Here is a 20,536-nt window from a genome sequence, read left to right as displayed (position 1 = left end):
GCCTGAAGCCAGTCAAGGATGTCAGCAAAGAGAATCGACCGGAAGCTTTACTCCCCTCTAAAGGCCTCGACACATAAGAAGCATGGCATTCTTGCTTAAGACATATCTGGTAAATGACTAAATACCAAGTTCGACCTAATTAAAATGTGATTCTGAAATCTTTTTATTAGGTCGAACTTGGTCTTTAGTCTTTTATCATATCGTCACCATAAATGCCGGAAGACGTAACCCACAAAAATAAAACTTTACAGGAGAAGCAAAAAACGTTATAAAATGAAAACGGTGTTATAAAATATCGAAAATTTTTAGTATCGTGTGTTAAGACAGAGAAGAAATATATTTTTGGAAAAAATTTTAATTTTTTTCCAGAATGTTAGAAGCTGTGTGGGTTACGTCTTTTGGTATTGTATTTTTCTGAAATGCCAAACGACGTAACCCACAATTTATTGAGTATACATTTGAAAAAGTAGTATAAATGAACAATTATAATTAAATTAGAACTAGTTTATTGGCCTACGAGATTAACCGAACTTTAAACTAGCAATCTGACGGTGTTGGGTTCAATTCCCAATCTTAACGGTGATATTTCAGTGGATCACATTAGGTGAACCGTCTATTCCAACGAGCACTGCAATTACTTATAATATCAAGTGTATTAGACGATATTTAAAACATCAGATCCAGAATATTATATTTATTGTGGTATTTAAGTCAATTTATCGACAAAATATAGTTAATATAAATTAAGTGATGTGTAACAATTTAAATGTAACTTTTAATTCTCATAAAGAATGTTGCCATAAATGTAATGACAATCACTTGGAATTAAGTGTTTTAAGTCTAGCAGGTGCTGAAGTTTCTTTTTTGAAACTTTTAGCCTCTGTGCGTATATCTAAGAGGACCTATTGCCTCAAAATCTCCGGATCAAACGCTAATGTTTGCAGTTTATTGGATCTCCTGTCTATTTGCATAAGTAAACATAAAATGTTTGAATACCATTAAAATAAGTTGAGTTTATCCAATCTCAAGCCATTATATATGTTATACCACGGGTTGATAAGAACATTTTTCGGCAAACTTACACTATAATCGTAGTTGTCTTTAAAAACATCTTTGTTTTAGACCGACGAAAATTTTGAGCATATACACGTTTTCGGGTCAACGTCTCATAAGACTTGTCACGTGCATCAGTTTTTGTTGCCACTTACATTTTTGTTGTTCTTGGGAGGTTTATCTAAATCATGGCATAGGTCGGTCTTCAGACATCATCTTCAATTATACACTTCAATCACTTTTTATTAAAACTTTCGACATTTTACCAAACCTGGGTTTTGCGTATAAGGAAAATATCCAAAATTCCCAGAAATTTGAATTTTGGTGCAAAAAGTTATTCGAGTTACAAAAACAGCCTTAAGTAAAAGTTGTAGATGTAAAAATTAGCAACAAGAATGGTCTTTATAATTTTTAAAACGGAATCACCAGTCATTAGGTATCGTCATCTGAGAGTCAAACTAAACATATAGGGAAATAAGCTGCATAAGATTTGAACCGGTTTAAATAACCACGCCATGTGATAGGTATTTCTATAAGCTTCCAAACGACACCCACTTTGTAGTAATAGCTTCATTAGAACCGGGTCTAACCCGGTTTTTTAATCTGGACTTTCGGATCAAATAACCGGATAACCGGATTCGCCTCAAAGGAAATTATACATTTCCGTAATCAGCTCAATATACCCTTCCTCTGGCATTATAATTGCTGCAAAAATCAAAGACTAAATTGTTTGTACTGCAGTTTAATTTTCAAATAATGTGGATTACGCCTTTTGTGTTTTATGAAAAATTACAGTATGATGTTACGTCTTTTGGCATTTCGTGAATAGGACCGCTATTTTTAAACGCAGAACTTTGAAATTTTGCCAGAGCATGTATTTTAGCTTAATGTATCAGATTCCACCAAAAAACGAATTTCGATTTTCATGTCGGTTACGTCTTCCGGCATTTATGGTGACGATATATGACTTCAGCAAGAATGCCATGCTTCTTATGTGCCGAGGCCTTAATATTGGGGATAGCTTTCCAATTACCGATCATTTTTGATTCAGATTCAGAATTCTATTTCAGCTCATGAAATACCATTACAGTTTAGAATGGATGTTGTTGCTAATGCCATTCGAAACGCTGAAACACCGAACATTTCAAGCCTGGACAAAAGTTTCATGGCAATGCTGATACAGGTGTTAAATATCTGACAATATTCCTCAACATGTCGATAACCACCCTCATTGTTCTGGAAATTATAGGTCTGAAGTGAGGCAAAGTTGTCATCAAAGGCGAATGGATCTAAGGCTTTAGGGCTCTGTAGCTGTATAGAAAAGTTGAGTACCTCACAGAAGATCTCAACCTATCGATAGCCACACTTATGGTTCCTGGAGTCCGGAAATGACAGGTCGCAAGCCAGGCGAGGATGTCAGCAAGTCGAGGTCTGAGGCTTTACTCAGGTTTACAAAAAGATAACTAGGTGCCATCTCCACACATATTAGTCGAGGACTTAATCAGAACTAGCCGTGTCACGGAACAGTGTTAGTGGCGCTTGACTTATGTAAACCCGATTGGTAGAATAAAGACCTAATGGTCGTCAAATGAATGTGTTTTCTTCTCATGGAAGTCCAAGGTCTTCTCCAAGGAAGTTTTCTTAGGAAATACCAATATGTCCTCGTGGAAAAATGCACCAAATTAAACTGAATTTAAAGGGCATTTAGGTATTTCAATATGGCAATACCGTAGAAGCGAGTCCGTATTCATATGAGGGACAGAGCATATTCATGCTCTGATACACAAGGAAAACAAAAAATCCATTGCAAACAACAACAAAACAGCAATCAGCTGTTTCGTAAATGCAGAAACTGTCGTCTGTCAGGCCAAAATTAAATGCACATCTTAATGCAAATTAACGCTGCCGTCTGTCTAGGGTATTATAGAAGAAAAACGCATTTTTTCCTAAAAGAAAGGAGGTTTTTTTGAAGACCAGGGTAATTTGTCTATAGGTCCAACACGTATTTTAATAGAAGGATCAGAGGGCAATAGAAGATCGATAGACCTTTAAAGGCACAATTCTTTTAGGAAATGACAGCCTAACAGAAGCATTAAGGGTTAGGTAGAGCTTTCGGGCCATTATCTGAAGAAGTATGGACTTGTTTAGTAAAAACATTGTAATCGGGTTCAGAAAGACTAACTTCGGCAACATTTTTAAAACGATTCTTGAACAGCTCTTAAATTAAGAGCACTTAACCATGGCTAACCGGGGGAGGCACACGCAGAAGTGGACCGACTTGGTCTATCTCCAAACGGGACCTAAATTTGGAAGACAAATTTGGATCAAATCCGTTACAAATGAACAAATTGAAATCTCAATCACTCGGAGACCCTGGGAAGAAATGAAATGGTGCCCCTACAGACATTTTTGAAAGAAAGGGCCTTCTAAAGACCCTTTGTGAAAGAAACGTTGGTTCTAAAGGCCCTTCTGAAAGAAACGTTGCTTCTAAAGGCCCTTTCTAAAAGAAAGGGTTCTTCTATAGACCTTTTCTAAAAGAAGGTACTGCTATAGAACCTTTCTAACTGAAATGGTGCTTCTATAGGCCTTTCCCCAAAAAAGGGTGCTTCTATATGTAGACACTTTCTAAAAGGGAGGGTGGTTTTATAGACCCTTTTTAAATGAAGTGGTGCTTCAATAGATCCTTTCTGAGAGAAACGATGTTTCGATAGACCCTTTCTAATGTAAATGGTCTGAAAGAAAGAGTGATTTTCTAGACCTTTCCAAAAACAGGGCGCTTAAATAGACCCTGTATTTAAAAAGGTTCTTTAATAGACCCTGTCTTAAAAAAGAGTGCTTTAATCGGTCCATTCTTAAAGAATGGGTGCTACTATAGACCTTTCCAAAACGAAAATGGTGATTGTATACATCCTTTCTGGAAGAAAGGATTCATTTATAGACCCTTTCTGAACGAAAAGGGTGCTTCTACAGATCCTTTCTGGAAGAAAGGGTGCATCTATAGCCCCTTCTGGAAGAAAGGGTGCATCTATAGACCCTTTCTGATCTATAAACACTTTCTGAAATAAAGGGTGCTTCTATAGATCGTTACTGGAAGAAAGGGTGCATCTATAGACCCATTCTGGAATAAAGGGTATATCTATAGACTCTTTCTGAAATAAAGGGTGCACATATAGACCCTATAGACCCTTACTGAAATAAAGGGTGCTTCTAAAATCGGTTCTGGAAGAAAGGGTGCATCTATATACCCATTCTGAACGAAAAGGGTACATCTATAGACCCTTTCTGAACGAAAAGAGTGCATCTATATTCCTTTTCAGAACGAAAAGGGTGCTTCTATAGATCCTTTCTGGAAGAAAGGGTGCATCTATTGACCCTTTATGAAATAAAGGGTGGATCTATAGACCATTTCTGAAATAAAGGGTGCATCTATAGACCATTTCTGAAATAAAGGGTGCATCTATAGACCATTTCTGAAATAAAGGGTGCATCTATAGACCATTTCTGAAATAAAGGGTGCATCTATAGACCATTTCTGAAATAAAGGGTGCATCTATAGACCATTTCTGAAATAAAGGGTGCATCTATAGACCATTTCTGAAATAAAGGGTGCATCTATAGACCATTTCTGAAATAAAGGGTGCATCTATAGACCATTTCTGAAATAAAGGGTGCATCTATAGACCATTTCTGAAATAAAGGGTGCATCTATAGACCATTTCTGAAATAAAGGGTGCATCTATAGACCATTTCTGAAATAAAGGGTGCATCTATAGACCATTTCTGAAATAAAGGGTGCATCTATAGACCATTTCTGAAATAAAGGGTGCATCTATAGACCATTTCTGAAATAAAGGGTGCATCTATAGACCATTTCTGAAATAAAGGGTGCATCTATAGACCATTTCTGAAATAAAGGGTGCATCTATAGACCATTTCTGAAATAAAGGGTGCATCTATAGACCATTTCTGAAATAAAGGGTGCATCTATAGACCATTTCTGAAATAAAGGGTGCATCTATAGACCATTTCTGAAATAAAGGGTGCATCTATAGACCATTTCTGAAATAAAGGGTGCATCTATAGACCATTTCTGAAATAAAGGGTGCATCTATAGACCATTTCTGAAATAAAGGGTGTCTATAGACCATTTCTGAAATAAAGGGTGTCTATAGACCATTTCTGAAATAAAGGGTGCATCTATAGACCATTTCTGAAATAAAGGGTGCATCTATAGACCATTTCTGAAATAAAGGGTGCATCTATAGACCATTTCTGAAATAAAGGGTGCATCTATAGACCATTTCTGAAATAAAGGGTGCATCTATAGACCATTTCTGAAATAAAGGGTGCATCTATAGACCATTTCTGAAATAAAGGGTGTCTATAGACCATTTCTGAAATAAAGGGTGCATCTATAGACCATTTCTGAAATAAAGGGTGCATCTATAGACCATTTCTGAAATAAAGGGTGCATCTATAGACCATTTCTGAAATAAAGGGTGCATCTATAGACCATTTCTGAAATAAAGGGTGCATCTATAGACCATTTCTGAAATAAAGGGTGCATCTATAGACCATTTCTGAAATAAAGGGTGCATCTATAGACCATTTCTGAAATAAAGGGTGCATCTATAGACCATTTCTGAAATAAAGGGTGCATCTATAGACCATTTCTGAAATAAAGGGTGCATCTATAGACCATTTCTGAAATAAAGGGTGCATCTATAGACCATTTCTGAAATAAAGGGTGCATCTATAGACCATTTCTGAAATAAAGGGTGCATCTATAGACCATTTCTGAAATAAAGGGTGCATCTATAGACCATTTCTGAAATAAAGGGTGCATCTATAGACCATTTCTGAAATAAAGGGTGCATCTATAGACCATTTCTGAAATAAAGGGTGCATCTATAGACCATTTCTGAAATAAAGGGTGCATCTATAGACCATTTCTGAAATAAAGGGTGCATCTATAGACCATTTCTGAAATAAAGGGTGCATCTATAGACCATTTCTGAAATAAAGGGTGCATCTATAGACCATTTCTGAAATAAAGGGTGCATCTATAGACCATTTCTGAAATAAAGGGTGCATCTATAGACCATTTCTGAAATAAAGGGTGCATCTATAGACCATTTCTGAAATAAAGGGTGCATCTATAGACCATTTCTGAAATAAAGGGTGGATCTATAGACCATTTCGATCGTTTCTGGAAGAAACAGTGCATCTATAGACCCTTTCTGGAAGAAACGGCGCATCTATAGACCCTTCCTGAAATAAAGGTTGCATCTATAGACCCTTTCTGTAGCCCTAAGGCTGAGGGTATAAAAATCTCATTAAAAAGCTCCAATATTTCGTACAAATTATTCGTTCTTGGGTTCCCATCCTTTTACATTTGAACTAAATTTATCCTGTGTAGGGTAATCTGGTGTCCTGCCTTTTCTAATGGAAACTGCCTTTTATTTATTTCAAACCCAAAAATGAAACTCTTATCCTTCTTTTGTCCGCTGCATAAATATGAACAATGATACTTTTCTGAAAACAAACCGAGATGAGTTTATCCTTTCATTTGCATGGCAATCCTCCTATTGCTTCATGCTCTTTTGTGTACGGGTTGGTTCTTAATATTTTTCAATTTTTAAGTAGTCTAACAGTCATGAAAGGCAGCCAACAGCATCATGCAGGTCTGTCTGCCATATAAAGTGATATGAAACAAATTGAAATTTGTAACTCAACTACAACACGAACAACAACAACGGCAACGACAACAACTTTACAACTCCTTTGTTGTGGTTCCAATGAACTTTTGTAAAGTTCTTTAACAATATCATCTTTGGGATAAGACAATTCACAACGCCCCAAAATGTCATTTGCATGAAGCCAATTCGCAGGGATACACCAATGTGATGGTATTGGAGGGGGATAGCGGTTGGCGAAGGCCAAATGCATGTTGATTTTTTATATGAAAACAGAGATGGTCCGTAGAAATTGTGACGTATGTATATGAAATCCTATTCTGTCGTATGGATTTGGAGAAGATTAGTAGGTCTAATATTTTTGGAAATCACTCCTTGTTCCACATGTTTCCTCTCCATATACTCGTAACTTGATCTCCCTTGTTCCACATGTTTCCTCTCAATATACTCGTAACTTGATCTATGTTCGTACCACTATAATCCAATCAAAGTAAGCCTTCATATTATTTCCAATATATTTTTCAAAAAAAAAATCATTTCCTTTAAAATAACAAAAAATATGTTTCCCATAAAATAAATTATTCACAACATTTTTTTCTACCATTTATTTTGTTCCAGGCAAAAATGTACTCGCACCACCATCTCCACCCAAAGATTCACCCGGCGAGATGGGTAAACCAGTAACACTGCCTGCCAATATGACTGAAGAAATGAAAAAAGCCGTCGACGATGGTTGGCAAAAGAATGCCTTTAATCAATATGTATCGGATATGATTTCAGTGCACAGGACACTGCCAGATCCACGGGATGCATGGTAAGTAAATGGAAACCAATTCCAAACTTTGTAAAAACATCAAATAACACCACGTATCGACGAGGCATGTTCAGACTGCAAAATAATAATAAGAAAAAAAATATTAATGAAAGTGTGCGAAAATAGGAGTCAAAAGTCATTTATTTAAATGGTCAGTCCTATAATCGTAGCTTTTGATAGCTAGGGTAGTAAGTAAATTGGCTAGCTGGAAGCCGGCAAACAAAAACGCATGTGTAGGTACCACATTTTTTGACATATGTCTGTGTAACACTTTTAAAGTGTTCATTTTGATGGGAAGCCATAAAATCTTAAATTGCGAAAATAATCGTTTGTACAACAACATTGAAAACAATCTTGTTGTTGCTGTTTTTTTCTTATTTTTTGGTGGTCGTTCGGTTGGAAGTTACTATAGTTTAGTAGGAGATATTATTGACCGTCATGGCTTGAGTAAATTTCATTGGGTCTAGATTTTGTTATGTGAAAATAAACATAGCAAAACTTTTTTGATTGAACAACCACTTGAGAAAAAATGAGGAAAACTAGAAAATTTTTTTTATTACACTCAGTGTGGAAATTGAGATTTATAGGAGAAGAATATTAAATAACATTAATATAAGTTAGTAAATTAAGTAAAAAATGTAATATACACATAAATGATAAATACAATTTTATTTTGGACACTTTTTGTAAGTTATTCAATACCAAACAAATATCGAAGGGACACGGTTAACATACAAAATTTGTTCATTTAATTTGGATAAGTATTTAATAACCCGAGAAACGCAATAATTTGGAGGAAGAGACGAATATGGTTTCCTGAAAGCAACGTGTTCACAATTTTCACGTAAGACAGCATCACATTTTCAACGGTGGCAAAAATACCTCACAGCGCAATGGTGGTGACATTTCCTGCTTTCAAAGTTTTCATAAATGAGCTTTTGATTAATAGGCAAAAGTTCATTCATTCTCGCCACAGGAAATCATTTTTGAGAAATAAGGTCAAAAAGCCATAACCCTAGGTCAAAAAGCCATAACCCTAGCATGTATGTAATTTTCACTTAAGTAGCGGGCCGGGTCATCCGTCCTTGACTACCTTCTTTTTTCACGTTATTTGGATAATGTGAAAATTTTATCCGAGATAAGATACAAATTATAGCCGGGTTGTTCAAATAAGGTGAAAATATTATTCGACTATGTGGACAAGCAAAAAATATCCGTGCTTTTTGGATATGATGAAATATTATTTAGATAGAGAGAAAGTGTTATTATATGGACAAGAAGTAATTAACTTTACATGCTATTCTGTTTCTTTGGATAAATACTATTGACTTTGTGACATGAAATGTTGTCGAAATTAAACTAAATTTAAATCTTACTTGTACATCCCTTGATTAATGTGGAGAGCTTATCCACATCGATTCTCTTATAGTAGAATAAAAGCTCTTTATAGAAAGAGCACAAGATCTTCTCATAGATAAGCTGAACATCCTCTCACAAAAGGTCTCACGCTATTCCAGAGCTGAGCAAAATCGAGAGAGAGGCAAATTTAAGAGAGAATTAATATTTAGTTTTTCTTGATGTTTCATTACTTATTTCAAAATTTTTTAAACATTACTGTTATCTAAAATCGTTCACAATGCAATCTATTAAAAAATATAAATAAAAAGTTGCATAAATTTTTAATTGTTTATGGTTCGCAAAAAATTAAGAGTATGTTTTTACAATTTGCCTGTGTGCTAGCACACAGGCGTGCTCACCCCTACGCTATTCTCATAAAAAAGAGCAATGATTTGTTTATAGAAGAACCCAAGCTCTATATCATTGGTGATCACTTCCTTACGTTAGCGTAAAAACAAACCACCCGTATTCTCTCTTTATTTCTCATTTGCCATTGCTTAGTAATGGGGAGAGTGTCTTACCACTACTAATACACGAACTGTTCTGAGCACCCCTGCTCTATATCATTCATGTACAAAATAATTGTGAGACAATTCATTGGAGAGTAAAGGTGCTCTTCATAGATCGTAAGCTCTTCTCATAGAAGAACACAAGCTCTTTTCATAGAAAAGCATAGAAGAGCAGACAATCCTCTCACAGAGGAACACAAACTCTTTCCTAATTTGAAAACAAATTAGTTGGTGCATTAGTAGTGGTAAGACACTCTCCCCATTGCTAAGCAATGGCAAATGTTTTACGCTAACGTAAGGAAGCGAGCACCAATGTTATAATGCAATAATGAACAAGAAGGGAGCATTTGTATGGTAAATCGTACGAAAACGTAAAGGCTAGCGCTCATTTTGTTCATCTATGTTCTAATGCATGTATCGGCACCACTACACATGAATTGTGAGCGGTCTCATCCTTACAACACCAAGAGCGTTAATGCATTGCTAAAATTAATAATCGTTGAAACAGGCGACAACAAAACCTTCTTCATTGACTGCTGAGCGAAGACTGAGTGGTGGTTGTTCTGTTGCTACTCTCATCAAGGGCACGTATGCCCATTTTTGCCTGATGCTGTTATAATGAGACAACACAAGCTCTGCTCATAAAATTGCATAACCTCTTCTCACAGAAGAGCAAGCTCTTCTCACAGGAGAGCAAACTCTTGTCATAGGAGAGCGAACCAATCTCATAGGAAAGCAGCCTTTTCCAAAGAAGAGCACAAATTCTTCCCAACAACAAAAGCAACAAAAGCTCTACTAATGGAAGAACAAAAGATTTTTTCATAGAAGAAAACAAACACTTCACCTGGAGGATCATACCCTCTTCTCATTGGAAATCACTTTCTCTTCTCATAGAAAAGCTTTTTCCTTCTCATAGAAGAACAATACATCCTCTCGTAAAAGAAGAAAAACTCTTCTTATAGAAGATCAAATGCTTACCTCATTGGGGAACAAAAGCTCTAATAGAATTTTTATTTTATTTATTTATTTAAGTAGTTACTACAATTGAAAATTATAAAAAACTTATATGGTTTGTTCTAGTACTGCAAGAATCTACTAATTTTTACTATTTTTTTCCGATAACATAAAGGAAAAAATGTTATCGTAGTAAAAACTAGTAGCTTCTTGCTGGTTCTGGAACAGAGCAATAGCCGAAAGAACTAGCGACTACGGCTAGCTCTAATAGAAGATCACAGACTCTTCTCATAGAAGACAACAGGATATTGCCATAGAAGAGCACATGTTCTTCTCATAGAGAAGCACATCAGAAAAAACAGAAGATCTTACTATAGAGATGCACAAGCTCTTCTTCAAAAAAAAGAGGTCATGCTCTTTTTTTAGAAGAGCACACCCTCAAATCATTCTCATAGAAGAGCACAAAATCTTCTCATAGTAGGGCAAAAGCCCTTTTCATAGAAGAGCACAAGCTCTTCTCATAGAAAAATACAAGCTGTTCTTATTGAAGAGTACAAGCCCTTACCATAGAAAAGCACAAGCTCTTCTCGTTAAAAAGCACAGACTTTTCTCACAAAACGAAACACACAAAAAGCACAAGCTCGCCAACTCTTCTCATAAACAATCACAAGTTGTTCTCATAAAAGAGCAGTAACTCTTCTCATAGAAGAGCACAACGCATCTCATGGAAGAGCTCAGACTGTTGCCATAGAAAACGCAGGTTCTTCATAGGAAGGAACAGAATAGTAGAGTCCAATCTCTTCTTATAGAAGATCACAATTTCTTATAGAAGAGCACAAGCTTTTATTATAGAAGAGCATAAGCACTTCTCATAGAAGAACACATTCTCTTGTCATAGAAGAGCACAAACGACCTTCTGATAGAAAAGCCCGTTCTCTCGTCATAGACGAGCGTAGGCTCTTCCCACAAATAATATCACTTCACACAAATTTATCTAATGGCAGAGCACGAGATCATCTCAGAAATGTAAAGATCTCTCCCCAAACCCTTTTCATAGAAGAGCACAAATTCTTCTCAAAAAAGAACACAAGCTATTCTCATAGGAGAGCCCTTTCTTTTATTAGAGAAGAGCACAGGTTCCAACGAAACGTCTTCTCATATAAAAGCACAAGATCTTCTTATAGAAGAGTACACGCTCTTCTCATAGGAGAGCTCAAGCTCTTCATAAAACAGAGCAGCAACACAATCACTTCTCATAAGAGACTTTGGATAGGAGACCACAAGCTCTTCTTGTAGAAGGGTACAAGTTCTTCGAATATAAGGGCACACGCATTTTGTATAGAAGAGAACAAATACTTCTTGTAGAAGAACACAAGCACTTCTTATAGAAGAGCACAAGCACTTCTCATAGAAGAGCACAAGCACTTTTTATAGAAGAGCATAATACTTCTTCTACACTTTTTTCGGATGTATTTCGAAACATTCCAGTTGTAATTCATAACATTCCATTTGTAATTCAATTATTCCATTTGTAATTCAATTATTCCATTTGTAATTCGAAACAATTCAGTTGAAATTCGAGAATTTGATTTGCAATTCAAATTATTCCATTTGTAATTCGAATTATTTCATTTGAAATTCGAATTATTCTGTTTCTAATACGTATTATTTTTTTTATTTGTAATTCGAATTATTTCAGCTTTAATTCGAATTAATCCACTGGAAATTCGAAACAAAAAAATTAAAAAATGTTTGGTTGCATTTAGTTTTTTGAATAACAAATGAAATATTTCCAATAACAAATAGATAAATTCCAATTGAAAATGGAATACTTCTAATTACAAATGGAATAATTCAAATTACAAATGGAATTTTCGAATTACAAATGAAATGTTACGAATTACAAGTAGAATCCTCGAATTAAAACTAAAATGATTCGAATTACATATGAACAAGTTGTAGACAAGCATAAGTGCTTCTCTTGTAGAAGTGTACAATTTATTCGTATATAAGGGCACAAGCTTTTTGTATAGAAGAGACCAAATGCATCTCATAGAGGAGCACAAGCTCTTCTTATAGAAGAGCATAATACTTCTTCTAGAAGAGCATAAGTACCTCTCATAGTAGATCACAAGCTCTGGTTTATCTACTTTAGCTAATGAATTTCGAAAATAATCCATGCTACGGAAATAACGTTGGGATGTTATCCACGTCAAGTAGATATGGATGAGATAGCATCCACATAACATGAATAAGGCTAAGACGTATCCACTTTTTTGTGACATAGGGGAAGGGGGTGACGTAGGGGATGGAAGATACCAAGGAACGATCCTGACCGGCTTTAACATGGCAAAGCCCAGGATTTATCTTGGTCCGTCTTTCATCTCAAGTGGACACTGGCCTCCCCGTGGTGTCACCTGGGGAACTGCCTTTAACACCCGTTAAAGGTAGTGAGTTAACATGTGCCGCGCGTTCACCCATAAGAACGTTAAAAACTTGGGTTTGGGCGTCGGGTTAGTAACCCTCCCCTAGAAAAAACAGGCTACTATGCAAAAACTAAAGAAAAGAAAAACAAACCCCTCTAAAGTTGACGAACCCCGCAAACGTTTTAAGGACCATGATCTGCGAATCTGCACCTGGAATGTTCGCACTCTTTATAGAGAAGGTGCTGTTTACGCATTGGCAGATGTACGGTAAAGGCGTCACAACAACACCTAAAGTTGACGCACTGTATTATAGCTGCCATGACACAAAGCATGAGTTTGGTTGCGGATTTGTAGTTGGTCGGAGGTTAAAACATCTGGTCTCCAGCTTCACCCCAGTGAATGAAAGACTCGCTGCAATTCGATTAAAAGCAAAATTCTTCAACATCAGCTTTATTTGTGCTCATGCTCCCACTGAAGACAAGGACGAGCAGACCAAAGATAAATTTTACGAGCGCTTAGAAGAAACTTATGACCGTTGCCCTGCCCATGACATTAAAACTATACTAGGTGATTTTAATGCCAAAATTGGAAAGGAGAATATCTTTGGCCCAAAAGTCGGGAAATTCAATCTCCACAGTGAAACATCTGACAATGGTATGAGGCTGATAGACTTTGCAGCTGCAAGAAACATGGTAGTTAGCAGTACCAGATTTAAGAATCTCGATATTCATAAGGGCACCTGGCTGTCGCCAGATCAAAGAACAAGAAATCAAACTGATCACGTTGTGATAGATGGAAGACATGTATCAAGCGTTTTGGATGTACGATCGTTCCGAGGTGCAAACATAGACTCGGACCACTACCTTGTTGCAGCAAAAGTACGTACCAGATTAAACGTAACAAACAAAGTGCGAACAGACACAACACGGAAGTTGGACATCGGTAAGCTGCAATCACAACAGATAACCACAGCATATTCCACTCAACTGGCCCAACTGCTTAATCAAAGCACTCTTCGTCCCGATAACATATCAGGACAATGGCAAAACATTGCACACTCCATGCAAAAAGCCGCAAAATCAGTACTTGGATACCAGAGACCTCCACCAAGGAATCCATGGTATGACCAGGAGTGTCGTGCTGCTACCGAAGAGAAAAATGCGGCATATAGGGTTACTTTACAAACAGTAGCAACGCGTAGCGCACGAGAGAGGTATCGGGGGAAAAGGAGAGAGGAGAAACGTCTTTTCCGCAGGAAAAGGAGAGAGATGGAAAAGCGGGAGTGTGAATAAATCGAGATGCACAGGAGACAGAATGAAGTCCGAAAATTCTACCAAAGAGTGAAACATCAAACTGATGGCTTTGGAACTGGCACATCCTCCTGTAGAGACCAGCATGGTAATCTGGTAACTGATACAGATAGTGTGCTAAGGATATGGAAAGAGCATTTTTCCAAACTGTTGGTATCCAATAGTAGCGAAGTCGACGAAGACACCACAGATCCAATCCCAGAAGATGGTATTGAATGTACAACACCCGGCCAAGATGAGGTAAAGACAGCAATAAACCGGCTGAAGAATAATAAGGCAGCATGAGCTGATGGCCTACCATCCGAGCTGTTTAAAACCGGAGGCGACACGGTGATAAGGTGTATGCATCAGCTAGTTAGCTCCATCTGGCAGGAAGAACGCGTACCCGACGATTGGATCCTGAGCATACTGTGTCCCGTCCATAAGAAAGGAGATAAGACTTTATGCTCCAACTATAGGGACATAAGTCTTCTCCCTATCGCCTACAAGATAGTGTCAGGGATATTGTGCGAACGACTAAAGCCAATGGTCAACGAAATAATGGGACCATACCAATGCTGCTTTAGACCTGGCAAGTCCACCATTGACCAGATATTTACCCTGCGGCAAATCCTGGAGAAGACCCAAGAGATGCAGATCGACACCAACCACCTTTTTGTCGATTATAAAGCAGCAAAGCTCATTCGGCTTTGTAAAATGACTCTAACTGACGCAAGATCTTCAGTTAAAATAGGAAAGAACCTCTCCGAAGAGTTTTGTACCAAAAGAGGTTTCAGGCAACGATACAGCCTTTCGTGTGATATGTTCAACATCCTACTAGAAAAGGTTATACGAGAGGCAAACGTCAAATAAGTGGCACAATCTACAGCAATAGCCACATGTTACCTGGTTATGCTGATGATATAGACATCATGGGACGATCAGTAAAAGAAGTAACCGATACCTTTATGAAAGTCGAAGGAGAATCTGCTAAAGTGGGTCTGGCGGTAAACGGCGAGAAGACCAAGCTGATGGTGTGGACGCGCAATGCGTCCATTGAGATCGGACCAACTGTTGAAGTTAGTTCCTATAATTTTGAGGTAGTAAAAGACTTCGTATACCTCGGCACCGCCGTAAACACAACAAACGACATCAGTTGTGAAATAAAAAGAAGAATTGTATTGGCCAACAGATGCTACTTTGGCTTAAGTAAGCACTTCAAAAACAAAGCCACAACTCGTAAAACAAAAATAACGCTTTACAAAACACTGATACTACCCGTGCTGATGTATGGTTCCGAAGCCTGAGTACTTGCGCAAGCAGATAAGGCAGTGCTTGGTGTGTTTGAGAGAAAAATTCTTCGAAAGATCTACGGACCGATCTGCGTTGACGGTGAATATCGACGTCGTATAAACCACGAGCTGTATCTGCTATACAACGACATCAGTATAGATAAACGTATCGAGATGTAGCGATTGCGTTGGCTAGGCCATATAATAAGAATTAGCGATGATGAACCCGCTTAAAAGGCGTATAAATTCGAGCCACATGGCGGTGCACGCAGAATTGGCAGGCCAAAGAATAGATGGCGCAAACAAGTGGATGAAGAGATGACAAGGTGCGGTATTACAAAAAGCGAAGCACTTAACAGAGAGAATTGGAGATCATTTCTTAGTTCGGTCTATGAAACAAATGTTCTGTAATGGGCCAGCTATGTAAGTAAGGATACGTCTTATATAGGACATGTGTATACCCTCATGGGGATATCGTCTGTGTCATCTCCACAACAACTGGGCCCTATCCATATCGTGGGAATAACGGCCGAATCTTGTCCACAACATCTGAATATTGTCTGCAACTTATCCAGGACGGGTTGATATCTTTGAGGCTTAATCCACATCGCGAGTACTTTTTCCACGTCATTTGGATAACGTCTCTTTTTTATACAACTTGTGGATATTATGTGGAATTAATCCACCACCTTTGGTATGGTTAAGCCATTGCCTACTTAATGTCTATTTCGTCGTAGACCTACCGAAATGGACCTAGAATATTTCCACAGACACACTTTATTATTAATGAAGTATCCACGTATTTGCATAATGGGTACTGGAGATCCTCTCCTTAAGCTAATCTATGATTACTTACTCCATCCCACATTGTTTCCTGGGTTACGTTTTGCAATTTCCTAAATGAAAAATTACTAAACTGTTGTCCTAGTAAATCTTCTTTTTATAGTTTTGCGGCTTCTTACAAATTTTTTTTTGCGCCTTAATATGCTTTCTGTTGTTGCCGTTGTTGTTGTCGTCCTTGTTTTTTGTAATAATTCACTAAACTAATTTGTTTCTGTTTTTGTTGTTTTCTCTTTTGTGTCGTTTTACAGGTGTAAAGAGCCGGGACGTTATCGTAAAGATCTACCAGCCACTGATGTAATTATTTGTTTCCACAATGAGGCGTGGTCCGTGCTATTACGTACCGTACACTCCGTTTTTGATCGTTCACCAGAACATTTGATAGGCAATGTAATACTGGTAGATGACTACTCAGATATGCGTAAGTATGGATGGTAGATATGGCTGGCTGCAATGGGAAGAAGAAGAAGGAGCAGGAAGGAAGATGTTGGGTTGGTTGCAACTTGAAATAATGATGGAAGGTTGATGGGTGTTTTGTATGCAACTCAGCAACCCAAAGTATAACCACGTTGTGTTATTATGCCCTGGTATTGTCGGGAAACGTGATTGATTGCTGCACGTGTCTGGCATGGCAAAAATGATGATGATTTTTATGACCAGAAACACAAACACACACATATATAGTTACGTGTTTGTGTGTATGTTTGTTAGGTTGCAGGTTATTTGTATTATTTCTAAATTGTCTAACATTTCAGTTGCACCTGTGTCCTCTTTCCCATTGCATTGCAGTGTGATATAAATTTCCCTCTCTTTATGAAGGGGGGTTGGATTCTAACTTTTCTATTAAATTGTTGTTTGTTGTTTTTTTTTTTTGCAGCTCATACGAAAAAACAATTGGAAGACTATTTTGCAGCATATCCAAAGGTTAAAATTTTACGTGCACCCAAGCGTGAAGGTTTAATACGCGCTAGACTACTCGGTGCACGCCATGCCACATCACCGGTCCTAACGTATTTGGATTCACATTGTGAATGTACCGAAGGTAAGTAAAACAAAAACATGTTAGCAACAAAACAAACCATAATCAAGATGAAGGAAGGGGTCAACGGTAGTTTATGCTCATTCAGAGGCATGAATGCTCATACCATCCTCTCCCCCTAGGCACAGCATAGAAACAATCCATGAGCCAACATTTGCATTTTGCTCTAACCCCAGAGTTGCAGTTGCAATTTTTGCACATCATTTGCATATCAATTTCGTACGTCGGGTCGGTCTGTCCATCTATTCATTTGCCTATAGTCTGTATGTCTGTCCATCGCTTGCTTCGTCCGTCCTTGTATTTGTTCGCCTGTGTAATTGTTATGGTTAAACGAATGAACATTTAACTAAATGAGGTTAAATGTTACCTACATCTCAACGTAACATCAAATGTTTATTTATCTCTCTGGTTGTCGGTCGGTATACTATGCTTACTGCTGATGCTGATGAAACTTCTCGTTTTATGCAGTAGGCCAAACTCAAGGATCCCCCTCTTTTAGAGATCTAATCAATTGTATAAGAAATAATCAATTATTTTAATTCTATTTGCTATGGGCTGGGGTTTGTTAAATGGAGTGATCCTTAAGCGGGAAGGAGGGAATGTGGAGAGTTTAGATGAGATTAAAAAAGATTTTCGAAGGAGGGAAATGGAACAAATACGGATAGAAGGCAAACATACGTTTTAATTAAAGCATTTGGTGTATCCTATAGAGGATAATTTTCCCCTTAAGGTACCCTGTGGAGGCCTTTTTCTAAAGACCTATCCTATGGAGGACTTCCATTCGCTATAAGCCTCCTACGAAAGCCATATATTCAACAGAAGTTACCTAGAAAAGGTACACTATGGAGGCCTTTTTCTAAAGACCCATCCTATGGAGAACTTGCAATTGCATTAAGCCTCCTACAGAAATCTTATATTCAACAGAAGCTGTTATTCAATAATTGAAATACTCCTCAAATCAATTTGAATTATTTTTTATTCAAACACATACATCCGTATTTACTACACATCCTTTGTCTTCTGTCGATATGCCCACAGGATTCATTCATTCTTCATCTGTCATGTGATTTCAAAATGAAATTAAATTCTCCATCTATCATCATAGAAAATAACTTCCAAAGCCAAAGATGGAAGAAGACATACAATTTGCAAATTGAAAATGAAACTTTCAACACATACTCCTACACAAGCACGCACACACACTAAAATTGCCATTTAAATTTTCATTTAAAATTTAAATACCTTAGCAAATCCTTCTTGTTTTTCATTTATGGATGTAAAACATGTCCAGTTTAGATGAAGATTTAGTTGTTCAAAGTATATTTCCCAAAGCGAAGAAGCAGAGGAAATTAAAAGCTTGCAAATATGTTATGTCTTATGCAAACACCAAAAGCAACAACAAGAAATCAAAGAAAATAATCTTTTCTTTTCGACAGAAATGAAATGGATTTGAGTTTTTTGTTGTTGTTCTTGCTCTTCATATATGAAATATGGTATAGAAAAACATATAACAAATATTTTTAATGGATTCTCTATGTCAATTAAGCAGTTTAATTGAATAAAATAAATTTTAGTTTAAAGAAATCCACAAATTGATATACATAAATGATATTAAAGACGACTTAAGTTAGGTTACGTAGAAGCATTCTACGCAATAGAAGGTCATCATGGTCATAGGTCATAAAACTTGCCATTGTGGCTTCCTATTCCTCCAAAATCTCCTAAGGATGCTTTTTGTACCATGGAGGCCTTTTATGAAGGCCTTCTTTCTATGGAGCCACACTATGGGTAGGCCTTCAATTTATAGAAGCCTCCTATGGCGGTGAAAGCCTCCTCTACAAATGATTCTATAGATTATAGGGCTTTTATAGAATAGAATGCCTTCAGAGGAGGCGTCTAAAGGATAGAAGGCCTTCAGAGGAGGCCTCCAGTGGAGGCTTCTATACCATGGAAGACCTCCAGAGGAGGCTTCTATAGAATAGAAGACCTCCAGAGCAGGCTTCCGTGGAATAGAAGACCTCCAGAGGAGGCTTCTATAGAATAGAAGACCTCCAAGGAGGCTTCTATAGAATAGAAGACCTCCAGAGGAGGCTTCTATAGAATAGAAGACCTCTAGAGGAGGCTTCTATAGAATAGAAGACCTCCAGAGGAGGCTTCTATAGAATAGAAGACCTCCAGAGCAGGCTTCCGTGAAATAGAAGACCACCAGAGGAGGCTTCTATAGAATAGAAGACCTCCAGAGGAGGCTTCTTAAGGATAGAAGGCCTCAATAGGCGGCTTCTATAGGATAGAAGATCTCCAGAGTTGGCTTCTATAGAATGGAAGATCTTCATAGCTTTTATAGAACAAAAGAAATTCAGAGGAGGCTTCCGTAGCATAGAAGTCTTCCAGAGGAGGCTTCTATAAGATAGAAGGCCTGCAGAGGAGGCTTATATAGAATGGAAGATCCCAATAGGAGGCTTTTATAAGGCAGAAGAAATTTAGAGGGGGGCTTCCATAGGATAGAAGGCCTCCAGAGGAGGCTTTTATAGGATAGAAGGCCTTCAGAGGAGGCTTTTATAGGATAGAAGGCCTCGAGAGGAGCCCTCTGAAGTATAGAAGGCCTACAGATGAAGCTTCTATAGAAAGGAAAACCTCAATGGGAGGCTTCTATAGGATAGAAGGCGTCCGTAGGAGGCTTCTATAGGATAGAAGGCCTCCAGAGTTGGCTTCTATAGAATGGAAGATCTCCATAGCTTTTATAGGACAGAAGAAATTCAGAGGAGGCTTCCGTAGGATAGAAGTCTACCAGAGGAAGCTTCCAAAAGATTGAAGGGCTCCAGAGGAGGCATCTATAGGATATAAGGCCTCCAGCGGAGGATTCTATAAAATGGAAGATCTCCATAGGAGGCTTTTATAGAGCAGAAGAAATTCAGAGGAAGCTTCCATAGGATATAAGGCCTCCAGAGGAAGCTTTCATACGATAGAATGCCTTCAGAGGAGGCTTCTATAGGATAGAAGACATCCATAGAAGGCATCTATAGGACAGAAGGCCTCCAGAGGAGGCTTCTATAGCAGAGGAGGCCTCCAGAGGAGGCTTCTATAGGGGAGAAGGCCTCCAAAGGAGGCTTCTATAAGATAGAAGGCCTCCAGAGGAGGCTTCTATAGGATAAAAGGCCTCAAGAGGAGGCTTCTACAGGATAAAAGGCTTCAAGAGGAGGCTTCTATAGCAGACCTCCATAGGAGG

At 37.8% G+C, this 20,536-nt stretch overlaps 1 protein-coding gene across 5 annotated transcripts in view; it reads left to right on the top strand.

The window, feature by feature from the left end:
• Pgant9 (polypeptide N-acetylgalactosaminyltransferase 9) overlaps positions 1 to 20,536 on the top strand; it is a 423,799-nt gene that overhangs the window by 216,062 nt on the left and 187,201 nt on the right. For all 5 annotated transcript variants that reach the window (XM_073956150.1, XM_073956151.1, XM_073956149.1 and 2 more), the window contains 3 exons: positions 7,368 to 7,563; positions 16,523 to 16,692; positions 17,149 to 17,313. In XM_073956150.1, coding sequence (XP_073812251.1) covers positions 7,368 to 7,563; positions 16,523 to 16,692; positions 17,149 to 17,313 — 531 coding nt within the window. The remainder of the gene's footprint in view (positions 1 to 7,367; positions 7,564 to 16,522; positions 16,693 to 17,148; positions 17,314 to 20,536) is intronic.

The sequence above is a fragment of the Musca autumnalis genome, unplaced genomic scaffold (genome assembly GCF_047663935.1).
Source record: "Musca autumnalis isolate F117 unplaced genomic scaffold, ASM4766393v1 scaffold_5, whole genome shotgun sequence".
NCBI lineage: Eukaryota > Metazoa > Arthropoda > Insecta > Diptera > Muscidae > Musca > Musca autumnalis.
The sequence above is the reverse complement of the archived record's forward strand: the minus strand, read 5'-3'. Positions and strand labels throughout refer to the sequence as shown.